Source organism: Patagioenas fasciata, chromosome 3 (genome assembly GCF_037038585.1).
Source record: "Patagioenas fasciata isolate bPatFas1 chromosome 3, bPatFas1.hap1, whole genome shotgun sequence".
NCBI lineage: Eukaryota > Metazoa > Chordata > Aves > Columbiformes > Columbidae > Patagioenas > Patagioenas fasciata.
Window position 1 is genome coordinate 18,709,807 of NC_092522.1, and position 15,495 is coordinate 18,725,301.

The following is a 15,495-nucleotide window of genomic DNA, read 5'->3' on the forward strand; positions in this document are numbered from 1 at the left end:
GATCTCTAGTAAGACTTTTTTTAGAAGCAACTGAAAAACTAATTCCACATAATTAGGTTCTATTTCCCAGTGCAGAACTGCTCAACAAAACACAATTTTTCTTTCTTTTCACATGAGACAACACGCTTGCGTAAGGTGAGGGGCAGCTGAAGCTACGTGCACTTCAAAATCATCCTGAAAGCAAAAATGTAGCTTTATGCTGACTTTTAGTTGTATATGCTAGAAAATGCTATAGTTTGCAGTGGTTTAAAACCAGAGCTGATCATAACAGGCTTACATCTGTGAAATGACCACTTTCAAACATAATTAAAAAAAACATACTGATTCATGTGTTTCTAGTCTGGAACACATATCAAATTCTACACTTGAAACTACCAAACTTTACAATTTCTCCACAAGTTTTGTTTTTTATTTTGTGGCTTGGTGAGGTGGGCAGTGCTTCAGGTGAAGGTTTGTTTGTTTGTTTTGAGTTTTGTTTGGGTTGGTTTGTGGTTCCTTCTGGTTTGGGGTTCGATTTTTTGTGGGTTTTTTGTTTGTTGGTTGGTTGGTTAGTTTGGGTTTTTTACATATTAGCTCATCACTTGTGAAAAGTCTGAAATAATGCCACGCTCTTTTTAATGTCAGTGCACCAAAAAACCCAACAGATCATTTGTAACAAACAGGCTCCAATCAAGTTTATTTTGCAAAGTATGAGCCAATAACTTTGCAACATTGTGTTCCTCGAGATTAAGGATAATACTAGGTTTGCCTCTTCTGACAAGAGAACTTATCTCAGTGCTCTGCATCCCACATCTGCAAGCTCCACTGTCTCACACCAAAAGATAAACCAAAAGCAGCAGGTGGTGGATGGAAGAGAAAATCTTATGCAATACATAATTAAATACGCGATTTACTTCTGCAGGCCACTGTCAGTCAAATGTTAGGTTATCATTGTTTACTTATCATCTGCACTATAGAACTGCATTAGCCCAGTCCTCATTTATCACAGAAAATATCACGCAATCATTGTCACAAACTACCAGTGTTCTGGAAAAATGTGATTAACTGACGCCAACCTACACAATATGTTGTGTTCATGTAACTATCCACACCAGACAGCCCTGCAGTGTGAACTCACACGAACAGAAGGAACACTCAGCCCCACAATTTCTGCTGTAGACACCTTCCTACGTTTGCACACCCATATCTGTCACATGCATCCCACTGAAGAAAGATCTGCATTCAGTTACGCTCGTTTCGAAGCAGCAATAAATCAAAGTGCCCGTTAAAATCCAGAGACCTTTCAGTATCTCTGCTCCCGCGTTCTCCACAGCGGGCACAGCAGCGGTACCGCCGCCCCGGGCTCAGCCGTGCCCCGGTACCCACCAGCACCGCCGCGGGACCCGCAGCGGGCGGGTAACGGCGGCAACTCACGCCCTGACAAGGTCCCATCCTTGAAACACGCCGCCACAGAGAACTTAAGCCCGATGGAGCCACGAAACGCGACGACCGGCAGCGTCCCGACCCGAGTGACAGCCCGCAGGCCTTGAGAACACTCGGCTGTTGCACCGGCACCCGCCGCCCCCTCCGTGCCCGCTCCGCTCCGGCCACCCGAGGCCGGCCGCCCCTTCACAACAAGGCCCCCGGGACGGGCGCGTCCACCCCGCCGCAGCCGCGCTAGCCCCCGCCGCCCCTCAGGCCCGAGCCCGGCCTTCCCCCACACCCACCCGGTGTCCCCGCCAGCTGCCGGATGACGGCGCGGGTGCGGAAGAGCTCGCGGGCGGCCAGCAGCGCGTCCGCCCCATGCACCGTGTAGTAGTCGCCGCGCTCGAAGAAGCGCACGGTGGTGTCGGGCTTGTCGGGCAGCGAGAGCACGGCGCGCACGAACCCCGCCTCGGCCCCCGCGCCCTCCGGCCACAGCGCGTCCCGCGGCGGCTCCACCGCCATGCTGCCGCCTCACAACACGAGCCGCCGCGCGCGCACCGGCCCTCGCGACGCGCGCGCGCGCCAAGCGACGGCACCCAATCGCTGCGGGGTGTGAGGGGTACGTCGCGCCCGCCCCGCCCCTCTACGGCGCGCCACACGGAGGGACCAGCTGCCTCGCGGGAGCGGGGCGTGGGCCTTCCCGCGCGCCGTACGGGGCCGTGGCAACGGCGGCTGGGGCTGCCTCCCGCCGGGCCGCGAGGGGCTGCTCCTTCCCCGCAGCGCCAGCGGAGACCCGTGCGATCGGTGGAGCTGTGTGCGCCTGCTCCACCGCCTGCCGGAGCCCAGGCGCGCAGGCCTCCTTCACACAGGTGTGTGGGAACGGCTCCAGCCACCTGGATGATAAAAGATCAATACTAACATGGCCATCTGGATAGTCAAAGAAGACTGATACTAACGTGATCAAATCACAGCAATCTGTCAAAAGAAAGTGGCCTTGACGGGTTACACAGGGTTATATGTTTGTGAGGAGTAAGAGTGCGGGGGGTGTGAATGTTGGGCTGGAAGACCGCCCTACGTACGCGTGAGAGACGATGAGTGTGGTGTGTGTGGAATAACATTTTAAAAAAAAAGTCCTGTTTAACCTCTTGGTCCAGGCTTGTACCTATAAAGCTATAAATTGAGAAAGAGTTAAATAAAGAGAGCTTGCTTGCTTGCTGCCTTTTGCTGGGCTCAGCTCAGCTGTGCCTGGCCCTGCTCTCACTGCTGACACGAACTCTGTGTCTGGGTGTGCACCATTCTCCACCGCCACACGGGCACGCAGCCACCAAGGGTCTTCCCAAAAGAAGGAAGGACCCCCAGGCAGCCATGCTGAGGTGTTGGCCGCACTTGCTCCCTGAGGAGGAGCAGGGTGTGCAGTGTGTGCAGCATTCTGAGCAGCGGTGTGGGCTGCCAGAGGGCAGGTGCTGTACACAGCCTGAGTCATCCTGCTCCAGCTGCCAGCAGGCAGGACATCGTGGGGTGATGGGCCCTCCTCTGCTCACAGGGGTGTCCAGAGACCCCAAGGGCCCCCTCTGGGAAGGAGACAGCAGCTCTCCCCCTCCTTACAGGGGGGGTCACTCTTCCTAGGCAGCACAAGGAGCAACATGACAAGTGGCCAAAAAACTGATGACGTGGCCACCACTGACACACTGGGGTCCCCAGCTCAGGGACAGAAGGGGCACTGTCTGCGCCATGGTGCTTGGAGGGAACCTGAGCCCTGGCTACACGGTGGTGCCTGTGCCCAAAACACTTTTTTTTTAAATTTTTCATCATATTTTCCTTGCACTGTCCTATGCATTTTTTAGTTTTGTTTTCCCTTCTGATGGAAAGACACAAAGGAATAGAAACAGTATAGGTACATTCTAACAATCTTTCTTTTAATGATTATTAAGAGTAATTGGAAACCCTGGTTTCATCAGATAAATCAAGCTGGTTTTTAATTTTTCTTTTTTGTCTTGAACCACTATTTTTTTTCCAGTGAGTTCCAAATCATGATACTTTTACCCTAACTCTGCTGTCTGCACCTTAGCACCTATGGTCAAAACACATCTTAAAACTGAAGAAATGCCTTAAGATTTATTGTGTAAATGCTTATCCCTTTTTCTGGTTTGTCCACCTTGCCACTTTGGAACATCCCCTCATCTGTGTCCCATTGCTTTCTCTGTCCTTTCCACCCTACGTTACCTCAGCATCTTCCACCTCATCTCTTACCCTTCCTCCTCCTCCCAGCCCACCCCTGGCCCCAGCTATGACATGCTTTTGGGACCTCTTTGCCCAGATTCCTCACCCAGCTTCTCTTTTCTTTCCCCTTGGTGAATCAATGTGCTCACCTTTCCTACTTCTTGGTGTCAATAGTTGCTTTCCAAAAGGCCCTCAGAGGCCCACATACTTCAGGTTTTCACACCAAACCAACATTTTATCACCAGGGCCACCCTGATCTGAAGGTGTTGCCGTGTACTGGCTGTTCCTCCACAGGGAATGCTTTTGTGTCCCTACCCCTGCCCCATTCCTGCCGGGTGTCAGCCTGGGCTGCCTGTCCTCACCCCAGCCTTCCCCACCCAAACCCCAGCCCTGTACCCCTGAACTAGCACAGTTTTTCCAGAAGGGGCCTTCAAAGCCCTTTTGCAAATGCACTCACTGAAGGATGACGGGCAGTTCTTGTGGAGAAGAGAAAGTCCAATCTGCCTCCATTTGACTTAGGAAGTAAGAAGCAAAGCATAAGGTCACTAGAGCCTCAACAGCTTTGTAGTTGACCAAAATCTTCCTCTTATCTCCATAATAGTTGTAAAAATAACATTGCTCTGGCAGGGCAGTTGGATTTATTTTCAGTGTGAACAAGCATACTTTTCCTAACCTTATTTTCAGAAATGGCTAACCTGTCTGCTCTGATACTTCCTTCCTTGCAGCAGTACTCACACAGGAAAATTCAGCCTAAATAATTATCGTTTAGCAAATACATAGCTTTCTAGAGGCACTCACAACATCAGGCAACATTGCCAAGAGGTGATAATACCAGATCAACCCAAAATAGAGATGAATAGCTGGCAGTGCCTGTCTTTGAATGTAACGGTGACTACAGATAATGCAGAAGATAGAACAAGAAGAAAAAAAGTGTCCTGTACAACCAGCTGGAGAGGAAGTGGGCTCCAGGGACCTCATTACCACCTTCAAAAGAAATAAAATGATGTCTGTAATTGCTGCATGTTGCAGTGCTTCCTTCTCTCTCCCCTAGGCTGGTGACACCTCTTCATGCAGCACTTTGCTCAGGGCAGCTCTGCTGAGCTGCGGGCTCCCATTTACTGAAAGCCACCACCTAAACCAGCCACTAATGCTCTTAGTGTGGTGATTGCAGCTCAGGAAAAACATTTATGTTGTGACACTTCTTGCAGAAAACGTCACCAGCTCAATGACCTTTCCTCCAAGCTGCTGCTGTTTTCCTCTGGGGCAGCTGGGTGCACCGGCTGAGCTGCACAGGTCTCGCTGAGCAGGGCTTGGTTGCTGCACCATGCTGGGGCTAACACAGCGCTTCTGCTCTCTCTCTTGGCTGCCAGGAGGGACAGGAATGAGAAGATGGCTGTAATTGTTAGGCACGTTACGGGCGGGATGCTAATCCAGATCTTAATTAATTTTGTTGCCTTCCTGTGCATAACCAGCGTATACAGAAAAGTCACAACGGCTCTTCAGTTAGGAACATGGATGTCCTTCGACCACTCTAAAGAAAAAAAGTCCTTGTTCACTAGAGATAAGTTAATATTCAAGTGTTACCAGTCACAACTCTAATGCTTTTGAGTTGGTGGGAATGTTACCTGAAAATTTTGTGTTAGACTGGTGTGTATGTATGTATAATGCAGCGGAAACTTAAGATTAACAAGATAAGAATATCTAGTTAATGTAAATTCAAAACGAGAAAATGTGGCTGTTAACTTGTAAAGGACCTTTTAACTTTCTTGTAGGCACTCTTGTCACTCAGATCAATTTGGCACAGCCGTGCCTCCACTTTGCAGGTGCCTGAATGAGTAAGGATTCCGCAGTGCATTTAGGGGTCAGTAGGGAAAAAAACCCACTTCTTACATGTACAAAGTTTTTACATGCTATAACCTGGGAAATGTTGCCTCCAACATTACATACTACTTTTTATCTGCTGCCCTCTCCCTTGCATACAGCTGCCATTGTGTGTCACTGGTAAGACAAGGAGGACAGAGATATTAGGAAAGTTCATGAAACTCTGTGGGGATGAGCTCAACTATCCCCAACTTACAAGCCAGTTCTACAGCCTGCCTGTGTGCCCAGCAATGCACCTTGCTAATACCAGGCTGCAGCCTCTCCTGGGAGCTGTGAGAATTCAGAAACTAACAGTTGTAAAGGTGAAGCAACCAAGCTGCAATCATTTTTAGTTTCCTAGAATATTTTTCAGCCTACATCAAGCAGCCTGTAACCCACTGCCTGTTATGGCAAAGTCCAGTGGGTGAGGATATAAATAAACACAGTTCGCAAACAATGTTATTTCTCTTACCCAACTTATTATGTTGTTTAGGATGGCAGGGAGTGCACCAGTGTCAACAGACCCTACGTACACAACACTCCGACCTTTCGTTTTGTAGTTTTGGAAACTATGCTTAGGGATTACTTCAGTCTTTGGAAGATAGTTGTATAGACTTTATTGGTCATGCTTTCTCAAATTTGTTATTTGCATATCCTCCTCTAAAAAGTCTCTCATTGTCCTTGCATAAATATTTCATTTTGCTCAGCAGTAATAATAACTAATATAATATGCTACTATCATAATTCATAAGGAAATAATATATTTGCACTTGCCTATACAAACACTATTTTCCCGCTTTGTATATATGCACCAAGATAAAAATTACTACTAGGGTTTCTTGTACAGTTTGTGTCCATTCCCTTCTCTGTAACAAAAGATCTCATAAATACCCAAATTATTTAATAAATCTTCAGTCTGCCTTTCGTATCCTTTATCACAATTGACACTAGAAGAGAAGGAACATGGTATCACAAATTTGTGTAGAGCTTTAGATTTAAAAAAAAACTCCTTCACAGACAGGAGTTAATGAGTTAGGCAAATGGAAGCATGCAAACATTTACCTTGTCAAAAACTGATGCAATGACTAATAGTCTTTTATTAAGTTCTGTTGGTTAGTTTCTTTTACAGGAAACTTGCTTTTCAAACTTTTTTAACTTTGCTTTCAAAGTACCAAAATAGAGAATACTTAGTACTTTTCTGTTTAATACCGTTTTATTTTTCAAGAGCAAACATGTTAGCCAGTAATTCAAGACTGTTCCATATATGAGAAGAAACATCACATGCATATGTAGAGAGTTGGCACTATCTGAAAGTGGCTTTTTTGTTTTTTAATTTCAACACATTAGTCTCTTCTAGCTATAAAAAAACTATAGAACATAATAAAGCTGCAGGATACTGATACACTAGTTTCCCCTCATCCTTTTCCATTTCCCTATAAATGCACACTCTTATGCAGATGAACTGTTGCACAAGTGCAGTGTTTGGTAAACAAAGAATAAAAGCCAATATAATGGTCAGTAAAACTATTTAGAAAAGGAAACTAGGAAAAAACCTACTATGGACCACCATTTTGAGAGCTGAACAGCATGTTTTTACCATAGTAACTGAGTTTAGAAACAGATGTAGTGTTATACTTCAGCTGTGGATTTAAACTGTGTCCTATTTTTGAATTAATTTCTGTAAACTTTGTGAGTTTCTGACCCCTTGGTGAGTTTCAGTCAAATTTGGCAAGGGAGCAGACCATATTAGAGACAAAGATCTTGTGCGAGCATCTATAACATGAAAAGCTCCATTAGGAGAGCGGAAAAAAAAAGGATGTGTCTCCTCCTACTGTGGGAAAAATAGGGAGAAAATAATTTTTAAACTAATTGGGACAAGGCCCAGGCCACAGAGCAGTCACATACCAGCCAGTCAAGTCAGCACATGTGTAGCTCCAGCCCAGCCACTGCACACAACATCTTGTTCTGTTCAGGCCAAAAACAAGGTATGAAATGGGGAGGAAACAATACCATTATTATCTTGGAGAGAAGAAAGAAATGCCAAGGATACCACATTGCAGACACTTAAGGAAGTCTAGTATATAGAGAGTGAATTGGGGAAGAGAATAATACACGACTTGGCATAAGACAAACTTACTGAAAACGAGGCTTTGTTTGTCTAACAGCTTACAGAATTGTATGAAATTCAGCATACCTCAGCAGACCGCCTGCAAACCTGGAGAGAAAGGGAGTGGTGTATAGTGGCAGCAGGAGAGACCACTCTACAGAAGTTGTCACTAAAAAAGCTGCAAAGCACTCTGGTGGATTCCCTACTTCAGGATTTTTGTGCTTATCGGGTGCAGTAACTTCACAGAACACGTCAGTGTGCATGTCTCCGCTGCCCAAAACATACTGCAGACACAGAAGTTAGGTAAGGCCTGGGGGCTGCAGCAGCTCAGTGTACACATGCAAGTTGAGAGCACCAGATGTCAAAAGACCCAAGGGAGGTTGTTGTTCACATTTTGACATCTGACACAGTAACACATACACATCAGCTACCACCCTATTGGGGTATATTTCCTTTTATGAGCACAGCATATAGAATATCATCTCAGTATTTTACCCTACTTTTCCTTTTTTAGGGAGAGAGGGTCAAAACAAATGTCACATCAGTAATAGGATTTTTCAGTTCATTATTTCTTTGGTAACAGTTACAGCATTTCCTTTATGACTGTAAAAATGCTGGGCAGACTATACATGTTTACTTTCTAGTCAATATACATTAGAGATTACTGACTGCCAAAGCAAGCTCTTTTATCAAAGCCCTGGGAGGCAGATAGCCTCTCTGATTCTGGTCAGCTTCTGTAACACTAAACACAGCAGAAACAGATTCTAGCTGTGCAACAACGAATAGCTGTGCAAACCATGGCAATGGTGTAACAGCTCTTGCCAAGCTCCACCATCTGATGCCACATCCACCCACCCACCCTACACCAGAGATGTTCTAGATTAGAGACTTGTTTTATCAATACTTCATAGCACCTAAAAGAGCAGTCAGTGCATTCCTGAAATTGCTACATTTGGAAGATGTTTATTTTTTGTACAAACAATCCATGTTTTATCTACAAACAATCCACATTTTGTCATTTTTACCCCTGTTGCACATTAAAAGCAGAAAATTGGATAAAGCATCCTTTTCACAGCTTCAAGAAAAAAAAAATCACCCTATTGAGATATTAGATGGCTAATACAAACTTTGGTAATTGGAATTCTAGAATATTTTCACCTGTGCTAAGGTTGCTTGCTGTAATTGAATATTACACTGCTGAACTTGTAAGCATGATAACGTAGCCAATCATCATTTGAACATAGAAGAACAAGAAGCCTGTTTCAAAGTTTTATTAATTCAAGTAATAAAAAAAGTTACAGTAACTTCAAATATGTACAGTCAGCAATAAAAACATGTTCAGTTATATGGGAGAGAGTCTTGTTACATGTCTACAAAAATCACTATTTTCAATAAAACTCCCACAAGGGTAAAATAACCATTTAAGTATGTATGCTCCAGAACTCTAGTAACAGCAATTGGTAACTCATTTCATCATCATCATAAAAAAAAAATCTCAAGGAGCAATAGTTTAGTTTTACTTCAGTAAGATGGGGCATTTAAGATTCAACTCTCAACAAATAGGAAAAGTAATAGCATGGTTACCAGTCTTGGCTGTTAAGAGTTTTAACGATCATTAATGTGAGCACAACTGCCTTCCATTCAGGAGAAATAAGAGTTAAGATCCATGCCTCAAATGTTTCTGTTGTCTCTTGTTTGAATCTTGCTGTGTCTTGATCTGATTTAATTATGCGTTCAGTCCTCTATGCATTTCATTCATTTCCTTTACCTGGACAGGAGAAGGTAGAGGGAGATCATCATTTGTACTGCTTCTCAACATGAGACCCACCAGAAGCACTTAGCAGCCCAGAGTTTAATGAGTAAAGGGACTTGATGTAACACTAATTGAATCAAACATGCCAAGACCACTGCAACATTCCAACTTAAAAAAAAAAAAAAATCAAAAAACACACACAAGCATTCTTTGGGGTGCGTGCAGGGAGCAGACTTTACTATTTACCTACAACACCCTTTGGATTTCTTTACAAAAGACTCTAGACTAGGTGTGAAGCACCATGCTCCAGTAGCATTTGCAACTATTCCATTGGCAAGTAGCTCTTCAATAGAAACTGCAACCTTCTGTCTTCATGACAGAGCAAGACTATCACTATCTCCTGTGGACTGTATAGCCCTTACTATAGATTTGTAAAAACAGTACTTGCTGTCAGCACCACCCCCACCCCGGGGAAATGTTGATCACTGGTTTCCTTTGAAACCAGGGCAGAGCAAACAGGGTGAACTGTATGAAAACCAGTTACAGAATTTGAATACTTTGTTTCCCTGAACACATCTGAAGCACTCAAAGCAAGCTTTCTGACTAACTACAGCAAACTTAGCAATTTCTGGGTTCTGTAAAAATCCTCCCCACACATACTATTAGAAATATAAATTAATTACCTCTGCTTTCACGTACTTCCCTTTCCTCCGCCTTGTAAGGACCTGTAAAAGGACAGAATAATTATGAAGTTTTATTTAAGTCTTGACTTACATGTAACTTTACCTGGCTGCGATTTTAAAACTCCAAACTCAAAGCTTTCACTTCCCCATTCTTACAAAGTGAAGTACATGAGAGGTCATCACTCTCAACGACTTTAAACGAGGAGGCAAGACAGGTACTTTATTCACCTCAATTAGTTTTTCCTAATACTTTCATTTTCCACATAATACCCTTCAGCCATAACCTGAAACAGAGACAGTAGTATGTCCATCACCTCTTTCCCACCCTCCCAAGTCTCAAAAAATGAGCCAGTTTACAGGGGGAGACTGTTTCTATCAGAGTCCAATTACCCTGGTATGTTGTTATTTCCCAAATTACACTGTTACCCATTCTGCTTTGTTAGAACTTACCAGAACAACAATTGCAGTAACTATTGCTATTATTACTACTACAATGACAGCAATGAGGCCAGGAGTCAGAGACTTCATGGAAAACTCCGGTGGTATTTCATCAACATAGTAAACCGCTATCTTCTCAAAATTCAGCATTTTATTATCAATACTGACATTGAGTTGGTTATTATGAAAGACGGAGTCACCTTTTACCTGAGGATAGAAAAAAAGAGACTTGCTAGTTCACATTGTAGTAGCGATTAATCCAGGCACTGCCATAATTCATCTTGCTTTAGCCTGTACCCAGTAAGACTGTGGAATGCAAAATACACATCTAGTTTTTGGCAGACTTTACCCATGAGACACTTACATCCTTTTCAAAGTAGTAGGCCACATCAGCTATATCCACATCTCCAAAAGATTTCTCTGAGGAATTTTGCTTCAAATCAATTGTAATGTAAGGTTTCTCATACTGCAAAAAAATAGAGTATGTCATTAAGAAGAGGCTAATTTAAATTCAACCAGGAAACACACAGCAAAACATTATGTTCCAACTTGTGGACTCCCAGCCTGAATCAAGTTTATGGTACTCGTTCTCAAGCCAACTGTTTGCAATACAATTCAAGTTCCATTTCTTTTAGTCAGGCAAAGTAAAAATTCATCTATGAGGAGAGCAACATGTAATTTCTCAGTATTTCAGTTCAGATACAGCTATTTGCTAGCTGCTCAATAATGGTGACCAATTTGAGAGCTTCTAATAAGAGTCGTGCTCTACTGCCTTCAAAAAACAAGAGTTTTCAAAGTTATTCACAAGAAAATGAAATTCTAATACATTACTAAAAATATGTGTCTCTTACCAGAACATCAGCTATATAGCGTCTATTCAGCATGTAACGCTTAGAAATTGTTTCCTTGAAGAATCTGCAATATTAAAGCCATAACTGTTAAAATAGTACTATTTTACAAATCTATTTTCAGGGGCAGGGAAGACTATGATTTTTTTTTTTCCCCTGCAATCTCTCTGTTGTGAGTTGACCCCAGCTGGCAGCTAAACCCCCACCTAGATTCTCATTCTTTTTCCCCCTAGCAGGACTGGGAAGAGAACCAGAAGGGTAAAAGCAAGAAAAATAAAATAAAAAAAACCAATCACCCTCATGGGTCAAGATAAAGAGAGTTTAGTAAGTAAAAGGGTTGGGGAATTAAAAAAAAAAATCCCAAGTGATGCAAAAGCCATCAGTCACCATTAGCAGATCAGTGCCCAGCCAATCTCTGAGCAATGGGTACTTGGGAAAAACATCCCTCCCCCAGTTTTATTGCTGCATGTAGCATTATACAATATGGGACATCTCTTTAGTCAGTTCAGGTCTGCTGTGCCCCCTTTCCAACTTCTTGCCCACCCCCAACCTACTCAGTGGGTGAGACACTGAGAAGGCCTCTGAACAGTAAACAGTGCTCAGCAACAGATAAAACATCGGTGACTCATCAACACTGTTTTGGTCACCTGTCTAAAACATGCCACCATACCAACCAAACCCAGTACCCTCTCATTATTAAGTTATACTAGAGCTCTGTTCATTCCTAACATACGTTACTGCAGTGTTAAAGAGAAGAGTCTGAGCAGTTTTCAGAGTTCTGAAAAGGAGTTAGAGAGCAGTGGCTTTTCCACCAGTGAGTGTGTGTGGGAATCTAATAGCTACAAAGATGTTTTCCTTGCTGTGTGACTTCTGACAGAGAAAAGTAAGGTTTTATTTTAGCCAAAACAAAAAAAAGCGCTAAACTGTTGTTTTTCTTCTGTTGCTTCTATGCAGTCCCTCTTCCATCTCTGTCAAGTTTACTTTTTGGGCAGTTTCACCTTATTGCCTTCCATTTCCTTCAGTATATTAACTTGATTAAAAAAAAGAGTGGCATTTAATTTTAGACAGAAGTAAATCTCATTAGCAGTTAATTTATTTCAAATAAAAATTAAAGCAATTCTATAAAGAATCTGTAGGTCACTTGTAAAATTAGTTGACAGGTTTGACAATGCTTTTAAATGCTTTGCTGTTTGCTGAAGTACACTAGATGCATAGTACTGCATACAGACATTGCCACGACATCCCATTATCATAATCACTTACCTCTTTAACGATTCATCATTCAGAGGGGCGTTGCTCTCAGCATGTTTCATTTCAATTATGATCCACCTGAAGTAACAGACAAGTACAATGAATATTCTTAAAGCAAGTACATATAACAATGCGTACTAAAAATTTAACCACAGGGAAAAACAAAACAGAGCAGTGAGATTAAAAAACCAAAACAGAGCAGTGAGATTAAAAAACCAAAACAAACACAAACACCCACACAAAACAAACGAAACCCCAAAACAAAAAACACAACGAACCCACAAAAAACCCCACACAAAACATCACCAAAAAACAAACCACAACAACAAAAACACCTTCCAAACCCCTTCAATGTCTCCTTGTTACTGAAGGAAAAAAAAAAGGCAGTAAACAAGAACTTATTGCTCCATCTTCATTCACCCTCAACGCATCATTCATACACATAAATCTTCTAGAACACAGAACCTAATATAGGATGCTTTTGCGTCACAGCACACTCTGTTGAAAGACTTACATTGTTCTGACTAATTGACTGCACTTCAAGTCTGCATCTTGTTTGTCAGTTCTTCTAACACCAGCTGTATTCACACACCAGCAGGTGGTTCCATTGCACTGCTTCGCCTTGAAGACACCAGTATTTTCACACTCAGGATCATAAAGGCCATCAGTATCTTCAAACGCATCTTTTGGTTTCTCACGACGGCCTGATTTTGAGCCCATCACTTCTGCTTTCATCAACAGGCATTTTGGAGTCACTAAAATTAACCAAAAAGTCACATTATTCACCACGTGGAAAACAGAGCTCTTAGTCTGTAAAAACACAAGGCTACCTCAGAAGCAACTAGGCATTATGAGGAAGAGCAGGTGCCTAACATGTAGGTGGTGCAGAAAGCCAACCCAACTGGGGTGCATCAGCCTCTGAAGGCGAACGCATAGGAAGTCCAGCCACCCTCCATTTTGTCCAGCCTACGGATCCCTAGTGAGCTGACCCTGAACCAAGAATAAGGTCCTGAGAAAAGGCTCTTTCATCTCTGGATCCGCAAGAAAAATCATGGTATGCACCCAGAAGGAAGCTAAAAATTAATCTTTGACAAACCCTTCCTATTATAGACTGAATATTAAGGCGGATGGGGAGCCTGCAGCAGTGTAGGCATATACACATCCACACAGGTCACACGGGAGAAACCCTAAACACTTATGTTCCATCACCAGATGATCTGGAAGGCCAGGAAGCAGCTCGCCTTCTGTGCTACCATTATATGCTGGGAACTCACTGGTCATTTTCACACGTTCCCCAGCGTTTAGCTGGCACTCTTCCTCACCCCCCGTCGCGGAGAACACACCCGGGCCCAGCGCAGCCGACACGCGTGTTTTACTCACAAGTATGGCAGTTCACGGACACCCCGGGGGAGCCGATCGAGTCGCACCTGCAGACACCATTTTCCAGCCGGCAGTTGGTGACACGCTTGTTCTTCTCGCAGATGCACCCTGGAAAAGAAGCACGGCCATGAGCCCGTGAGCGCCGGCGCTCCGGGGGAGGGAGCCGGGCCCCGGGACACCACCACCCGCTGCTCCGCGGGCGGGGAGGAGACAAAGCCGCCCCTCACCGGCCGGAGCCGGCCAGGTGTGAACACCCGCCCCTCCCTACAGAAGTACGAGAACTTCCTTCGCGACCCGCGGGCTTTCACCTCCTCCGGCCGGAGACAAAGGGCCGCAGAGCCCAGGCGCCCCTGCCCCCTCCTCACCTTCCCGCCCGCAGGGCGGCTCCTCCCCGCCCGCCCGTGGCCCCAGCGCCGACGAGGCGCCGTTTTGTGGGGCTGCGCGGAGCGGGGCGCCCACCGGGGCGGCTCTGCGGGCGACGGGGGCTAGAGGGGCGGCAGCACGGGGTCACAGGGAGGGGGAGCCCGGTTGTGGGGTACCGCGGAGCGAACGGAGGGTGCGGGCACTCACGGTTGTCCTGAGCGCAGACGACGGCGCAGAGCAGCAGCAGGAGCGCAGCCCCGCAGAGCGGCTTCATGGCTCGGGCCAGCGGCGAGGTGCGGAGATACCGGGGAAAAATCCTCAGAGGCGCGGGCAGAGGAGACCGAGAGTTGTGTGCGCGACAGAGCCCGTGTGAGCTGCCCGACAGGTTCCGCAGGTGGTGGTGGCTGCGCCGCGCCCTCCCGGCTCCGGTTACACCTGCGACGCGCAGGGGGTGGCGGCGGCTCCTCCTCCCACTGTGCCCTCCCCCCGTACCTGGGCGAAACTGGCTAGAGCAGGGCGGGTCCTCGCTCCCGTCCCGGCCCAAATATAGCCTCTTCCGCAGGGCTGGGGAGGGGGAGCAGCGGCTGGGGGTGGGTGGAGGTGAGTGGTGCCCTGAGGTGCGGTCGGTCCCGGGAAAGGGGCTGTGAAACTACCCCGCCCGCGCCGGAGGGTGCAGGAGGGGGCGTCGTCGTTTGGGTGCCCGGGGACGGGTGCCCCCGCCGTCGAGAAGAAACTGTTAGTCATGAGGGGAAGCTCCCGGGCGTGTTTGCTCTGCGGGGCGGGGAGGCCGCGCTGCTCGGCGACACAGGGGGTGAGGGAGCAAAGTCGGCTCCGCTCCGGGCTCAGGGTTTCCTGCTCTCGCTGGTGACCTTCAAAGGGCCGGGCCGCGGGAAGGCCGCCCCGGGCGGCCGGCCCCGAGCGCCCTGCTCTGGCATTGTGACTGCTGGGTCCTGTGCCTGCTTTCCCTCAGGAGAAAGCCTGGGGGTGTTTCCTGTTTTCTCTTTTCTCTAGGGGTTACAGATCAATGATCCAGCAAGCTGGAAACCGGTAATAAATATTAACACTTTACAGTTAGCTTTTTCACATCCAGTGGTGCCCTTTGAGCTACTCCACAAGGACTTAACGTTTAAAATAAATCCTGATAATCCATCAAGTTAACTTAAGGAAAACCAGAACGCCTATCTGTAC

The 15,495-nt window shown here is 45.8% G+C and overlaps 2 protein-coding genes across 2 annotated transcripts in view; both read right to left on the reverse strand.

Moving 5' to 3' along the window:
* The window catches only part of MSH2 (mutS homolog 2), a 55,632-nt gene extending 53,666 nt beyond the window's left edge, over positions 1–1,966 (reverse strand). Inside the window, exon 1 of the mRNA XM_065833888.2 lies at positions 1,707–1,966. Within this exon, the coding sequence (XP_065689960.1) occupies positions 1,707–1,926 (220 nt within the window). The 5' untranslated portion in view covers positions 1,927–1,966. The remainder of the gene's footprint in view (positions 1–1,706) is intronic.
* A 6,568-nt stretch (positions 1,967–8,534) lies between these two features.
* Positions 8,535–15,027, reverse strand: EPCAM (epithelial cell adhesion molecule). The gene is made up of 9 exons (XM_065834633.2): positions 14,515–15,027; positions 13,945–14,052; positions 13,079–13,319; positions 12,577–12,642; positions 11,317–11,380; positions 10,830–10,931; positions 10,478–10,672; positions 10,028–10,069; positions 8,535–9,359 (listed from the first exon to the last, which is right to left on the reverse strand). The coding sequence occupies exons 1-9, from the start codon at positions 14,579–14,581 to the stop codon at positions 9,318–9,320; spliced, it is 927 nt and encodes a 308-aa protein (XP_065690705.1). The 5' UTR covers positions 14,582–15,027; the 3' UTR covers positions 8,535–9,317.
* Positions 15,028–15,495: the final 468 nt, after the last annotated feature.

Coding starts and splice junctions, on each gene's coding strand:
- EPCAM (XM_065834633.2), bottom strand. CDS start 14,581: ATGAAGCCGCTCTGCGGGGCTGCGCTCCTGCTGCTGCTCTGCGCCGTC. Junction 13,320..13,944: donor GTCCGTGAACTGCCATACTT/GTGAGTAAAACA, acceptor GGTTAATTTTAG/TGACTCCAAAATGCCTGTTG. Junction 11,381..12,576: donor AATGATGAATCGTTAAAGAG/GTAAGTGATTAT, acceptor TTAATATTGCAG/ATTCTTCAAGGAAACAATTT.